The sequence below is a fragment of the Monomorium pharaonis genome, chromosome 1, assembly GCF_013373865.1.
Source record: "Monomorium pharaonis isolate MP-MQ-018 chromosome 1, ASM1337386v2, whole genome shotgun sequence".
Taxonomy (NCBI): Eukaryota; Metazoa; Arthropoda; class Insecta; order Hymenoptera; family Formicidae; genus Monomorium; species Monomorium pharaonis.
Genome location: NC_050467.1, coordinates 23,856,128 through 23,872,293, shown reverse-complemented (window position 1 = coordinate 23,872,293; position 16,166 = coordinate 23,856,128). Strand labels below are relative to the sequence as shown.

Sequence of the window (16,166 nt, the reverse complement as noted above, 5' to 3'; positions counted from 1 at the left end):
GTAATTGTATATTTGGTAATTATATATTAATAATTTTATTCAAAATAAATTCAAAAACACAAAAAAATACATACATATTGCAAATTATACACAATTTTTTAGTAATAATGTATACAATGTGTTATATAATGCAAATTATACACAATTTTTTAATAATGAAGTATAAAATGTCTCATAAATTATTAATCTTGATACTTCATTATAATATATCCATACTATAGTTATATGTAGTAGATGCATGTGGATATGTAATATACTGAAGATCAAGATTTATATATCAAATTAATAATTATTTAAAAATTGTTATTTAAAAATTTAAAAATAATTTGCAATATATGCAATTTCTTGTGTTTCTGAATTTTTTTGCATAAAATTATTAATGTATAATTATTAAGAATTAATAACATTGTCCAACAAAGTTTAACTTTTTTTGTAACACGAATACGAATAATCATTTCCGACGTATTTTTGCCTGAATACGAATCCGTTGTCAAAATTTAGCTATCACGTTACAATTTTAAGAAAAATGGCATCAAAAAAACTAAAAATAACGATTTCGAAAGTTTTTAAGACGTTATAATATTGGCACTAAATTCTTTTAACAAATTTTGTTAATATTCTTTGAAAAAAATCAACTTTTAGCTTTAGAATGCACTTTGGTTTATTTTGATATAAGTCTTTATTGCCGAGATATTTGAAATTTTGTGCAGCATAAATGTAAAACACACACACACACACACACACACACACACACACACACACACACACACACACACACACACACACAGGGAGGGGGGAACACATACATGCACATGAGATCAGATCACGTCGTTGATCTCGGGTAATGCCAAGTGCGGTTGTCTTTTTATAATTTTTCTGTCATATTATTATATATTTTATCACTTCATATTACTTTTTAATTTATATAATCTTATTATATTATATAAGAAAGCACTTACTTTCCACATAATTATTAAGTTTAAGTATTAAGTATTGAGTATTAAGTATTAAGATAGAATAAGATGACCTCTGCATGTATTTTTCATGTATGAAAGAGTGTAATAAAGTATAAAATGTCTCATAAATTATAAATATAATACACGTGGCTGTAAATTAAATTATTGTATTTCAAAAACAAAAAATTATATCTTATTTACAATTCCAGTGCAGCTATCAAGAATAAACCTATATTTTTATAGACAAAATTTTTAAACCAGATATTGTTTTAAATCAAACAAAGAGAATTATTTTTTCTTACTAAAGCTGAAATAACTTAAAAAAAATTAAAAAAGTTTTTTTTTGCGAAATTTATATATATTTTATGTACACTACTACTAAATATAATACACAAAAGAACATAATTTTATTATTAAATAAATCAATCAAACAAATTTTCTCACAAAATTTGTCCTACTTTTCATACATTTCTATCGTATAATGTAGAAAAATATATGCACGGTTTTAAAAAAAGCATTTATTAAATTGCTCCAGTATATTGACAACCCGCAGACTTCTCAGATTAAAGTGTAGGCATTCTGCAGATTTTTTCATCTTTACCTTCCGAGTAAATGGAATTTCTGAATGCGCCTATTAATTAGCAACCAGATATACTTCTTTGTATTCAACAATTAAAGAATATGTAAGTACAAAGAGCAGGTTATGCAAAGAATTTTGCGCGAGAAATTAATCATTCAATTGAATTATTTAAGAACTGAGCAATCCTTTAGTCAATATATTCACAATATATTATATACTTAATGTACATAAAGTCATAAAATAGATTTTTTTCAGTTCTTTCTAAACCGTAAGCATTTTTAGGACGGATTTTGTAAGAAAGTACGATCTTCCTTGCCGTTTGGAAACAGCTGGCGGCTTGAAACGTTATTTGGATTGCGTAGAAACTGGTTGACCTTGTCTCTATTTGGAAACATGTCAGTGTTCTTATTTGAGAATAACTTGCGATTCACGTTGTAGAATAAATGCACATTTTGCATATAAAATTATCAGTTACATGAGACTTTCCATAATGTGTCTAATGGGAAAAACCGCTTGTTGGCTGAGTAAGAGGGCGCCGAGTACTTTGCGCGATTCAAGAGCGATTATACGACGACTACTCGGGGATATGAGACAAATCTAATAGTGCAGGCGTTACCGGGAGAAAATGAAAGTGTGTGATCGGTGCTTCAAGATGATTTCATCCCGACTCCCGAGCACTCTCTTTGTGCGCCGTTTCCGCAATATGAAAGAAAGTCATAAGTATTGAGTTGCATAATGATTGCCGAGAGAAATGCAGATCATACGCGGTAATTTCAACGTCGAGCGATGTTTAAACTGTCTATTTGTCCATTTGCTGCATCTTTCGATATCGACATTTTTCTATAAAAAAGTTCAAATATTTATAATATTTTATAATAAAAATTATATACGTATTGTTAGAATCATATTATGTACAAAAGCAAATATATTATATTGTTGAATTACAAAATTTTTTACATTTAGAACATGAAAGTGAAAACAATGTTTTAATTTTTATTTTTCTTATTTTTTGTATTTTTTAAATAAAATTATTAATGCAATCAACTTCAAAAAATATTAAAAAACAATAAATATTTTCAAATATGCTGTACTTTTCTCAGACAAAGAGTACCCGTAAATCTTTAATATAAAAAACATTACAGTCTGTATTTAATGATCTTGTAGAAGCAATTAACACTTTTCAGATTTTTTATACTAATTATTTTAGCAATTATATTCTGCACAGTTCTTTCTCTATCCCGACATTTATGATACTAGTAAATTTCCTTCTTGCTGCAAAGTCCACAAGGTGAGTCTTTGAAATTATCGACAGCTGCCATTCTCGGTAATGTACGTCAGCAGTAACCGGATGATATTTAGAATTAGTACAAAACATAATTAGTATTAAATAGAGCTGTATTTGATAGTACAATTATGAAAAAAAAACTTATAAAATAAATATCTTATATACTTAAATCTTCTTTTATCTTTTTACATTTTTAATTTAAACTATGTTAATTAAATTACATATCATTAAAAAGTTCTTACTTTTTACGTTTTTATTTTTTAAAGTTTTATTATTAAATATATATATATATATACACATATATAAAATACAATTAAATATATTTTTATTAAAGTATAGAAAAAATCCCGTGATAAAAGTCCTGTAATATGTACAATTAAAAAAATAAAAATTAATTTTTAAATCGTTATTGTTATATTAAGTTTGTATATATTGTTATATATATTAATTATAATTACATAAATCATAAATCTCATTTTAATATAACAATAAAACTTCCATACATTTATTTATAAACATAAAATGCGAATCAAATCGTGAACTACGTATTTATATTGCGGACACCGTGTACATTTCGTTTCCATACTGAGTATATAGATGTATTATCAAATATTGAAAGAAGCTATACGCGCTGTCGCGTGTACTTGGAATATCGATGCACAGTTGGTTTGAAGCCCCACGTGTGCTTTTTATTGTACAGACCATCCCATGTATAGACTGATTTACTCTTTAGCAGATATCACAAAGTCTGTTAAACCTCAATAGATAATAATGAAAATCTGAAAGTATACAAAGTGACATAAAGGAACGTGATTAAAATTATTTTCTTATAAATAGATATAATTTAAGTCATATATAATCTGTAGAATTAATAATATTATAGGTTCATAAATTACATTTCTAAATTATTTGTATGTAATACAATGTTTATAATTATATAGCATTATAATCTATTTTGTTTTTTTAATAAAAATAATTATTTTTTAATAAAATATATAAGCAAAGGTAAAACATCAAACAGAATTCATCGGTGACTCTATTACTGTCATTATCTGAATGCTGAGGGAAAAAGTGACCGACAAATAAGAGAGCTATAAAAAGAGGATCGCCTTGACGTATTTAATATTCACGGCGCACCTATTGTAAGCACATCTAGATTCTAAAAATCCAGTTAAATTGCTTGAAAAAGTCATTTGTAAAAAGTTATTTATTTATTTTTATATCGATATTTATTTATACTCTCCACAAATATATTTATTAAGGATATAAGTGGGATATCTGTCGGCCAAATTGATGTGTATCTTCTAAATTGTTACTAGAATTACCTATTTTTATTATTTAACATGAATCTTTTTCTATTTACTATTTGGAATAATAGTTCACATAATTATTCTATTTTTTTATTTTATTTTTTGCTTGTATTTTTGTAAAGATATTTTCCATTTTCTATTTTTTTATTTCATTTGTTGCACTAAACATACACACTATTTTTTAAGTACAACTATATATATTTACTATCATCGCAACATCACAATGGAGATTGCTAGAGCGCCGTTCCGGTTTCTACTCAAATTTCACTCGTAGTAATATTGCGAAAAGAGCATGGAGCGTTACGTTTTTCGTTCCGCTATACACAATTAACTAATTAAATATTTTTATTACAAATTTTTTCCGTCAAATCTAAATTAGTAAAAAACTAAATTTCTTTATCATTCAGAATAAGAAATTAGAGAATTTATAAAATAAAATTTATTTCTTATAAAGCCTTCTATTTCTTAATTAATAAAATAAAACAAATAAAAGTTTGTTGCATTTATTTTTCAAATATTTAAGAGATTACTAAGAAATAATTATTCATAAATTATAGTTATAATTTTCTCATATCTATTTAATTATTATCTTATAACTTTGTTATAAATTTATATTTATTGTTATTACATTGTTTTTTCATAGTGTAATAAGAAGAAATCTTTAACAAGAAGAAAACCTTACTACCAAGCCAAGTATTATTTCTGAGGATAACTTCCGTCAGACCGGTTCCGGACCAGTTTTACCTTGAACCAAATATAAGATGGTACATATCTCACAAACAGACTCTAACATACAAAATAAGATTGCAATTTTACATTCCGTTTAACACTTTCTGAAGTGAAAAATGACATCGTCTCGACCGTTTTTTTTTCTGAAGAAATATTTCTTTAAGTAAATTTATTATTAGCTAAGAGTTAAAAAAAATTATGTACGTATCAGACAGGTAACGCATTTGCATATTGCAGTTCAGATATTTACCACGACCCATCCTGGGATTTGTTTAAACGTCATTGGAGAAGTGCAAAGCTTTACCCCCTCTAAGGCGAGAAACGTTGTTTTGCTCAAAACGGATGATTGCACAAGCAGGTGTCTTGATTGTCGCGAGCGGTCTTGCTGGCCCAAGCGCAGAGTCAGTTCTCGTTGAGCCTCGTCGCGGTCAGGCGGCTACTCTTACTCTCGCACGGCCTCTCGGTTTCCTGGTCGCACTCTCGGTTTCAATCTTCCGTTGGTTTCTACGTGAGATAAGTACGCGGAACGGAATCTCGCAATCGTGATTGGTACATAGTGTCTTCATGCACAATTTTGATATATCTTAAAATTACTTTGAAATGAGGCGTCCTACAACATCAGAAATTAAAATTTTTAACTTTAAAAAAGACTGTAAGATGCTCACAATATTGTATGTCTATTTAAAATAATTCCAGACAGCACGCATGTTCAAAATCGGGATATAAGATGACTTAAAAACATGTTAAAGACATTTTAAAAATGTCCTTCAGCATGACATGACTTAAAGAGATCTTTGGGTGTTTTTAAGTGTTTTTAAGATGTTAATAGCCGCGGTATTCAAACTGCGTTTTTATATTTAAGATTATTTGAAATTCAATCTTAAAATATTACGGACCAATCACAGTGCCGTATTAACATTTTAAAACATTACTTGAGATAGACTTGAAATAAGAATCAACTATGAATACCAGCCAATATGTCACTTTGGACATAATACTGTCTGAGATATTATGAAAATTAGAAAAACAGTTTTTACATTAAGAAAACAATTTTTTAATCAAATTTTACCATTTCTAAATTGATACAATTGAATTGATAAAATTTTATTACAAAATTGTCTACTAGTTGTTTCAAACATTGATAAATATAAATATAAATTATATATATAATATATAAATCATACAAAATCAGAATTTTTTAAGATGTTAATTAAAAAATAAACATTAAAAGGAACATATATAAATCAACGCTTAATGTAAGTGCGAAAAAACCCACGCCTTACAAGAATGTCTGACAAATACTTCACAAAAATATTTTTTTCCAATTTTTTTAACGTAGATTAAACGATTTCTGCGAAAAATTCTTCGCATTTCTTTCAGTTATTCCGAAACATAAAACTGTTATTTCGAATAATATGATTCAAATTTTACATTTGCGACAAACAATAATTAATATAAATAATAAGCCCTGAGGTCTAAAAATTCAATTTATAATGCGCAAAATTTTACAATAGTTTTATAGAAAATGTTTTAACTTTATGACACACTGAAGATGACCTAATAACGAAATTGAAACGTATATGATTTTATTTTGTATTATTGATTATTTTGATTGACTTAATTGTTTAGAAATAATTTTTTGCAATTACATTAAACGTGCATTTTTGTTTTTTTTTAATTTAACAAAGCTTAAATATTGATAATTTATTAATATTATTAAAGTACTTAAAAGTAATAAATACGGTAGAATTTTGTAAATTGTAAATAATAATCTTCCTTTTTACTTTGTTAGTAATACTTAAAAATTTCTTTTGAATAAAAAATCTATATTACTGAGCATAGAACTTTGGGATTTCAATTAATTTAGTATTGAAAAAATAATAAATAAGATAAAATTTTTACTTTTTAATGTTTACTCTTTCTCTTAGCAATATTTTAAAGCAATATTTTAGTATTTTAAAATTTAATTTCTTTGAAATAAACAATCTTGACATTTAGTAGGAAGCACTCCTATTAGATTAATTCTGTATTGCAAAACATCAGTAAAGTAGAATATCAACTTTTTTTAAAAGATCTTGAACTGAGGAACTTGGATTTTGACCTTTAAACAACTTTGCACATTCGTAAAATCATTGAAAATTTATGCAGAACATTATACAAATCTTGTTTTAAATTTAAATTAAGTTTACATATAAACTAAAGATAACATAAAAGATGGTTTTATTATATTCACAGTATATCAATACTATTTTACATTAAAAATCTTCTTTTCCAAAATAAATTTTAAAATCTTTGAAATTTTATACTTTAACATTTAAATTTTGATATTTCTTTATTCTATTTAATGTAAAAAAAAAGAAGATAGAAAGTGAGAAAAAAAGAATTTTTTGAGAATTTGATTAACTTCAGATTTAAGAATAAATATTTTATTTGCAATATTAAGTTTTTAAGTATATTTCTGGATATAAATTTAATTCTAATAAAAAATTCCTAAATAACAATTTCAAAGAATTTCACTGCTAATAAACAGAAAATAGAAAAAAATATTTTTTTAAATTAATTTCTTTATTCTTACAGATCTTTTTTAAATGTGAAAACGTTATCATATTCCTTCTTTATCTATAATCATTTAAAATTGTTGCTACATATATTTCATCATTACCTATAATTTGAAATAGTGATTACGAACAAACGTGTTACATCAGAAGTACATACGTCTTCTAAGAAAAAACAAAATCTCTTGAAACTAATGTTATGAACAATTGTTATGCAAAATCAAGATTAATTGCAGTGATTATTTCAGACAATTATTAGTGATTAAGAACAGAAGTGATCGAATAATTTACAGATAATTATTGCTTCTTAGTTGGTGATTTTGTGAAGTGATTGAACATGTAGAATTAATTGATAAAAAACAAACTATAAAAACCAAGGAAAAATGCTTAAAAATAAGTTATTTAAAACATATGCTTAAATTTTAAAATAATAAAAGTAGTGCTTAAAATTGCATACTTTAAAAGTTTTTAATAACTAAAACATTTATAATAATTTTTGTAAAGAAAAAATTTATTAACATTTTTTTAAACAAATAAGCTAATTAAAAATATAACATTTAAAAACGTATGCTGAGAGAGCTTTGCTAAAAAAACTCTTAAGAAAATATTATAATATCTTGTGAAGGACATGTACAAATGCAATCGGATAAGATATACGAAGATATGAGTAACATAAACAAGGAAATGACTTAAGAAGAATCGTGCTAAGGTGCTCGCTACTTAACCTCACGTTAACCGATCTTATTCTTCAAGAAGAATTTGTTCGGAGAAATTAGTCAGCAAAATCACATCAAAATTTCCATCATAAATTGTGCAGGTTAATACATTTATTCATTAATTATATATCTTACTAGTCATTACATATCTGGAAAGACCGCAAAAAAAATCATAGTTAATGAGTAACATGTCAATGTGATATAATATGGAATAACATAAGTAAGTTGTGCAATAATATCAATTTATTTTATTTAGAAATAAGGTAAATTTATCAGGATCTCTTTGATCAGCATTCTGTAATAATCTAGCAATTGATGTTTGTTCTAGCATCATTGACTGGCAATTTTCTTCTACTTCCTGTAATAATCTAAAGTTGATCGAATGAAAATAACAGACGTAATAAAAACGATTTTGTAACGTCATGACGTTTCAAGTTTAAGATGGAAAATTTTTCTTTCTTATATATAGTAGAGTGACACATTTTTTTTATTTTGCGTAAAATGTTTTATTTATTTTACACAAAATTATTGATAAAATAATCAATTTAAATTATTGACTAAAATTGTTGAAAGTTTCCAATTATAATGTTTAAATTTATTTACATATGCGCGCGTATAAAACATAACTGAATTTTATTTAGGACATTTAGATAAGCTGAAGATTTTTATTAAATATTAATGTAAAATAAAAGTACTAATTTAATAGAGGAGAAAATGGCCATTTTTATTTTATGCAATAACTTTGTTAATGATAAATATTTTGCGTTTAATACACATTTCCATTCGCCAATATATTGTTTGGTCCTCAAAATCATAAACTGTCTAATATTTAGGATGTTATTTTTAAAAAATGTAACAGCACTACATAATGAATTACAGAGAAATAAGGGCGGTAATGTAACTCCTCCACTATAACAGATTTAAAAATAGGTTTTGTTAAAAAAGTGTTTTGTTATAAAATCATATACTTAATCAAAATAACGAGAAAATATTACATGCAAATATGTATATTCCTTATAAAAATATAATACTGTCCAGTATTACATTTTTATAAGGGATATACATAATCTATTCAGTATATAGACTTAGTATTAAAATTTAAAATAAATGTAAACTATAGATTAACAGTAGAACTACAATCAACTTATCAAATATCAATTTTGATATGACCACTTCGAAAAAGAGACTATATTGAACCTGTTGAGGCATTAGCATGCTTAGAAAGCTACATTAACAAAATGCATATACCGTCCCTTTCTTTCTTCTCTCTCTCTCTTGTTTAATTTTATATAACTCGAAATATGTATAGCCGAATAAATTATTAATAACATTTAAACATTAGAAAAATATTTAAGTGTACATATATTCATGAGATAATATGTCCAAATTTAAAAATAATGCGGAAATGTGTGTAGTTTAACGCTAAAATATATCCTGAAAAAGTTTAAAAATATCCGTAAGTTAAAATGCTTTGTAACAAATATTAGTTTTTGTGCACTGATATTGATACATATTAGTGCTACTGCAAACTACTAAACAAATGATTTTACAAGTGATTATTAGAATTCTTCACAAGTGATTATTAGAATTCTAATAAGAAAGGTATTATAAGTGACCTACAAGGGCTATTTCCACTTTTCCTCTATTTAGTCTTATGTCTTGTATAAATAATGATAAAGAAACGATTCAAAATTAAAATTAAAATTGCATTATTATATAATGCTAATCTAATATTTTATCGTATGTAATTATCGGGTGCAAATTGGTTCAGAGAATATTTCTACGCCAAACTAACGAACTTGCTCGATAAATGGATTGCGTCTGACAGCAACATAAGCAAGTTCATCAGGAAGAAACGACGACGGGGAGAGTTGAAAGAAAGGAAAGTGATTGGACGTAACCTTAGGCGGTCTTTCTTCGCCGGCCTCCTCTTTCGTAATATGCCTCTCTTTCTCGCGTAAAGAAATGAGCAAATTACGTGAAAGCAGCGGCGTTGCGTAGCACGTAGCTTACTCATCGCTTACATTTTTCGGTTACGTGTTTGATGTAATAACAAGTTAACGCAGATTTTGTAACAGAGGTCGCTTCCTTTTCAATTATTTATCAATGTATTGTAATAATATATTAACTTTAGGATGTATCTTCTTATTTTTAAAAATCGTAAACGGCTATTGTAAGACTTTTTGGATTTTATTAAATTCAATTGCACAGATCTAAATTATTTCCAGTGAGCATTTATTTTCATTCTTCGGGCGATCAAAATTTTTGATAATGTATCATTGTACCTGCTCAATCGCTAAAAACGTGATGTTGGGTTACTTTTGATTAGGAAATTATAATGGAGTATTGGATTTTATTAAGTTTGCTAAACGTTTAATTATAAATATCTAATTTTATTTTGTTAAAAATGTAAAATAAAATTTGACTCAAAGAAGAATAAAATTAAAGTGTATTTGAAAAATATTATTATCTTACATACCAAAAATATAATAAAGATGATTGTTATGTAAAGAATCCAATGAAACAATCTTGGCAACATGACCTAATTAGCAATATGAAGCAATAATTTCTCAACCAAATCGAAAAGTGTAATTTAAAAATGTGAATGAATCATCAAATTTGCAATTACTTTAAAAAATAAAATCAATAAGCGCAAAAATTGCACGTTTTCCATAAATCTTATAAAACAAAAAAAGATAAATGATAAATTTTTAATTATTTTGACTTTTGTATTGTATTAATTGTATTTTAAATTATATATGTTTCGGTAATATTAAAAATTACTTAGCACAAATTGTTAAATATTAAATATTAAATACATTTTTATTATATTTTTATTAACAATGACACACATACACGCACACATTTGATTGTCTTCAAAAATAATACCTTGATTATTTCTCGAATGTAAAGTTTGAATAATAAATTAGTAAAAAATTACAATAAATAAGTAATTTATCATATTTTAAAATTATAACTAAGTTAATTGTTTAATATTTAAATGTGTACATAGCGTAGGTTTAGTGTATGTCGGTATCTCATAAATTGTCAGTGATATAACGTCGTAACACTCTCACTTATCTGACCGGTCCTGTACCGGAGCAAGAGACTTTAAACTCTCGCGGACAGATTCCGGAGTGGATCGTATAGTACCATAATTTATCATCTGATAATTTAAAATGTAAAATTGTACAGTTACGGCATTATGCCGAAGAACAAAAATCAAGTCTATTTAAATTCTGTGTTAAAAGTTTTTAAAAGGTGTAGAAAAGAAACGTTATGCATTGACTGAAAATATATATTAAAGACTGAAAATACCTATCTCTGTCAAACAGAGATGGAGAGTGCGAGCACACCGAGCACGCTGATGGAGTTGAAAACACGAAGACAGATATTCAAGCCGCAAATATCAACCTTAGATACGAGAAGAAGGCAAGCTGTTTGCGTAAGAAGAGCCTTCAAAAAATATGGATCCAAAAATAATCCCCACATCGTCCTGGATGGTCTCAACATGACCGTGCCAAAGGGTGTTATGTAAGTATTTTCTATCAACATTTTAATAATTAATCAATGGAGATAAGTAGTTTATTTTTTTTTATTTTTTACTCATATTTTTTGGAAAGAGAATTTTAATTCTATACATATAGAAAAATGTACATTTCAACAACTAACTAAATTGGAACATAAAAATTAAAAAATTAAAAATAAAAAGTTTAAAGATAATAGAATTTTAACTAATAATGAATTTTAGTATTATTATTAAATATAAACTTATAAAAACTTTTTCTTTATTTCTGGTTTGTTTAATAAATGATTTATTATTACAGTTATGGGCTTCTTGGTGCCAGCGGTTGTGGAAAGACCACTTTACTGTCGTGCATTGTTGGCCGAAGACGTTTAAATTCCGGTGAAATATGGGTACTAGGAGGTCGACCGGGCTCTAAAGGATCTGGTGTGCCCGGTCCCCGAGTCGGCTACATGCCGCAGGAGATCGCGCTTTATGGCGAATTCTCTATTCGGGAAACGTTTATCTATTTCGGCTGGTGTGCCGGTATGACGACGGAACAAGTGGATGATAAGTTGATTTTTTTGCTCAAGGTGAGAAACTTGGATCAAAATTTTGAATTAATTCTGAAGAGCTTTTAGAAACTTTTACTTTCTGCACTTCCATTGAATAACATTTAATTTCTTTATCCAGTGAGAAATGATCAAATCAACGTCAAATTGAAATCTTTAATACAAAACGTCGATTCAACAAAATTAAAAAAAAATACTTTTTGTCTAAAAAATTTTCCTGTATTGTTTTAATTGTATATAATACTTTTTTATTGTATAAATACCTTTGTCACCGAATATTAGAGCTTAGGAATGTCTACGTTGTCTGATTACAGTTTTTGCAATTACCGTCCGAAAATCGTTTCGTCAAAAATTTGTCAGGCGGCCAGCAAAGGAGAGTATCCTTAGCGGCTGCCATTCTAGCCGATCCTGAACTCTTGATTTTGGATGAGCCGACAGTTGGAGTAGACCCCATTCTCCGTCAGAGCATCTGGGATTATCTGGTGCAAATGACCAAGGATGGCAACAAGACCATCATCATTACTACGCACTACATCGAAGAGACTAGGCAAGTGCTACATATTTATTATATTTAGTATTCTCACATATATATTTGTTACATTTTATAGTACTTTCACTTTATGACTTTCACTTTATAAACTAAATTGAACCGTGTTTTATTAGTTGTACAGAAAGCATTATAAATTAAATCGATCAATTTTATATCTTTGTAATAAAGAAACTTTGTAATAAAAGAAATCTTTGTAATAAAATAAAAGAAATGATTGGAATCATGTCTTGATGCAATTATTTGTTTATCAATCGATTGATTGTTAAAGCTGCTCGATTCTAATATCCACCAATGTTATCGTCCCAGTTACATAACATAGATTTCTTTCTCAAATAAGTAATTAGAAAAATTACTATGAAATACGAATTGCTACTGTTCAGACAAGCCAACATCATCGGCCTTATGAGAAATGGCAAGTTTCTCGCGGAGGAGTCGCCGTCGAAGCTAATGGAGATGCATCGATTAGATACTTTGGAAGAAGTCTTCTTGAAGCTGAGCAAAAGGCAGAATCTAGGATTAAGAAGGAGAAGTAGTATTCTGAGTAGTATAACGGGCGTTCCGCCGGAAAACTCGAATGTAAGTAAGCGAAAGGATTCTAACACGAGTCTTGGAAAAAAGAAATAATATATTTTTATAGATGTGTATATTTTAGTAAATATTGTTAAAATATCTTCTAATTCCTTTTTATTTTGTAGGACGTGGACGAGATGAGTGGCGAATTTGGTGATAACGTGAGCATATCTAGTCGACGGAAAAGTGTAATCATTGTAGATGACGGCAATGTAATAATTTCATCGTATATGTGCAATACTCTTTTAATTATTTTTACAATTTATAAAGTAGCGCTATTTAATGAATGTTTTATTGTAATATAATCATTTATTGATCTAAATAATTTTTTATGTAATTTTTAAACGATATTTTATTTACCTATGCATGCCTTCTAACAGTTGCCAGGATTGCCACCGGAAGAAGAAGGTGACTCGTCAAAGTACTCTGTAATCAATCTAAAGCACATGAAGGCTCTTATCTGGAAGAACTTCCTGTGGATGTGGCGAAACGTCGGGTAATCCCGTTTAATCACGTCTCTCTGCATCAAAACTTTTCCTTCATTTATCTTCTAATTACATTTCAAATTTTTACATATATTTTGCAGGATAATGATGTTCATCTTTGGTCTACCAGTCGGTCAAATAATCCTCTTCTGCCTTTCCATTGGTAAAGATCCTATGGGATTAAAATTAGCCATTGTCAACAATGAACTCAACAACAGCATGCAACCGTGCATTCCTGGAACCGGGTGCGGTGGGTCGGGACTGAGCTGTCGATATCTTGAGCATTTGCAGAGGAAAACCTTACGGCTGTTACCCTATGACAGTGAGGATGAAGCCAGAAATGCCGTGACGAAGGGATGGGCGTGGGGCGCTATAACGTTTCCGTCCAATTATTCCGACGCTCTCATGGCGAGAGTGAATAATGGCAGAGATACCGCGGACTGGGACGTTGACTTCTCGGAGATGAAAATCGTGTTGGATATGTCCAGTAAGTCCTCGAACAACGCAAAACAGAGGGAAATAATTTTTTTCACGTTGTCTCATTATTAAGATTTTAAAAGTTCCAGTCTTGTAGAGCGTTCTTATTTCTTATAAAACAAGATATAAAATAAACATCTTCCGATAATCGATAAGGCCTACGTAATTTCTATCTAAGAATCTTGACGCAAATACTATATACTTTAAAATAATACCTTCGCAGATCAACAGATAGGGCAATTACTACAGAGGGACTTACTTTATGCATATCAAGATTTCGCGCGGGAGGTCACTGTAGCCTGCAATTATAGCGATAAAGTAACGAGCATACCTATAAATGTAAGCAAATAATATAATTATGTTAATGTGATGTTAATGTGACACAGATAAGTTTTATTCCTATTACGTTCATTATCCTTGCCAATGATTATTCATTACATTATTTCCATTAATTGTTACGTCAGTTCAAAACACCAGTCTATGGACCTCAGGATCCTAACTTCACGGATTTCGCAGCGCCTGGGATAATACTAACGTAAGTATTTGTAATATTAATATCAACGTACAACATATTATATTAATATACACAAGTTAAAATGAATTGCCTTTTCTTTTTCAAGAAAAATTGCAAGAATTGACAGACTTCATGTTTTTTTTTCCCAGAATCCTTTTCTTTCTCTCAGTCGCATTAACGTCGGGCTCCATGTTGTTGGAGAGAAACGAGGGTTTGTTGGAAAGAAGCCTCGTGTCGGGTCTGTATAAAAAAAATTTAAACCATGATTCAAAAGTAAAGGACGTATTTCAATCTTAAACTAACAAATCTTGGAATACATACTTGCTATAATTAAAATTGAATTACTTAATCTTAAATTTGGTAAACAATTAACTTAACAATCTTATTTAGGTCTTACTGGCACGGAGATTCTCTTCGGCCAAGTGATCACGCAGTTCATCGTGGTGCTCGGGCAATGTACGATGGTCCTCGTTGTCGCATTCGCGATCTTCAATATCACCTGCGAAGGCGATATCGGCTGGATCTCTTTATTGAACATCCTCACTGGTGTCTGCGGCATGAGCTTCGGTAATTCTTTTATTATCTGCTAATATTGGATCGTAGTATAAAATATCAGATTCCATTTTTATAACATTTTCTTACATAAAGTCTTCTGATAATTAAATCTCAACCGAAGTTTAACTAACCATGTTCAATAGATAAATTTGTTTTATATAAAACAAATTCTCTTATTGGGTATTGTTAATTAAATTCTGATCAAATTAAGTTATAGAACTGGGCCTTATGAAACAATAGAAGTTACAGTAATTTTGTTAAAAAAAGTTAAAAATTTTATAAAAGATTATGAAAGAAGTTTTCTCTCGCGATAAAGAACGTAAAGTTTTTTTTTATGTCAATTATTATATATATATATTATAATATTTCTTCAGAAATTGCTTGAAAACATGAATTTAACTTTCAGGATTTGTAATTGCCATTATTTGTGACAACGAAAGGAGCGCCACATACATGGCAATGGGCTCTTTTCTTCCAATTGTGATGTTGTGTGGCATTATCTGGCCTATCGAGGGCATGCATCCCATATTAAAATGTATTAGCTTTCTGTTACCTCTGACGAAGAGCACAGAGTCATTGAGAGCGATGCTGGCCAGAGGCTGGACGATAACAGAACCGACGGTTTATTACGGATTTATTGCCACTTTCCTTTGGATCAGCGTCTTTATGAGTCTGTCAATACTATTACTTAAATTTAAGAAAGGTTAATTTTAAGGAAAATGAAAATAATTTTATAAATGAAATACAATAATTCATCAAATATCTTTATATAAATTGTAATATAATAAAATTAAATAAATAAAATAC

At 28.3% G+C, this 16,166-nt stretch overlaps 1 protein-coding gene across 3 annotated transcripts; it reads left to right on the top strand.

Annotated features, from left to right (window-relative positions):
* The first annotated feature begins 5,187 nt into the window (after nucleotides 1-5,187).
* On the top strand, nucleotides 5,188-16,097 carry LOC105828568 (ABC transporter G family member 20). 3 transcript variants are annotated; one of them, XM_012666950.2, is made up of 13 exons: nucleotides 5,188-5,377; nucleotides 11,467-11,665; nucleotides 11,959-12,229; nucleotides 12,523-12,755; nucleotides 13,139-13,334; nucleotides 13,454-13,540; nucleotides 13,709-13,824; nucleotides 13,915-14,300; nucleotides 14,514-14,629; nucleotides 14,755-14,825; nucleotides 14,954-15,042; nucleotides 15,195-15,371; nucleotides 15,766-16,097. In XM_012666950.2, exons 1-13 carry the CDS (start codon nucleotides 5,203-5,205, stop codon nucleotides 16,065-16,067), a joined length of 2,418 nt encoding a protein of 805 aa, XP_012522404.1. In that variant the 5' UTR covers nucleotides 5,188-5,202; the 3' UTR covers nucleotides 16,068-16,097. The 3 variants fall into 3 exon arrangements, with proteins under 3 accessions (XP_012522404.1, XP_012522405.1, XP_012522406.1); XM_012666951.3 differs by having other exon boundaries at nucleotides 5,259-5,409; XM_012666952.3 differs by lacking the exon at nucleotides 5,188-5,377 and adding an exon at nucleotides 7,918-8,232.
* The last annotated feature ends 69 nt before the right edge of the window (nucleotides 16,098-16,166 follow it).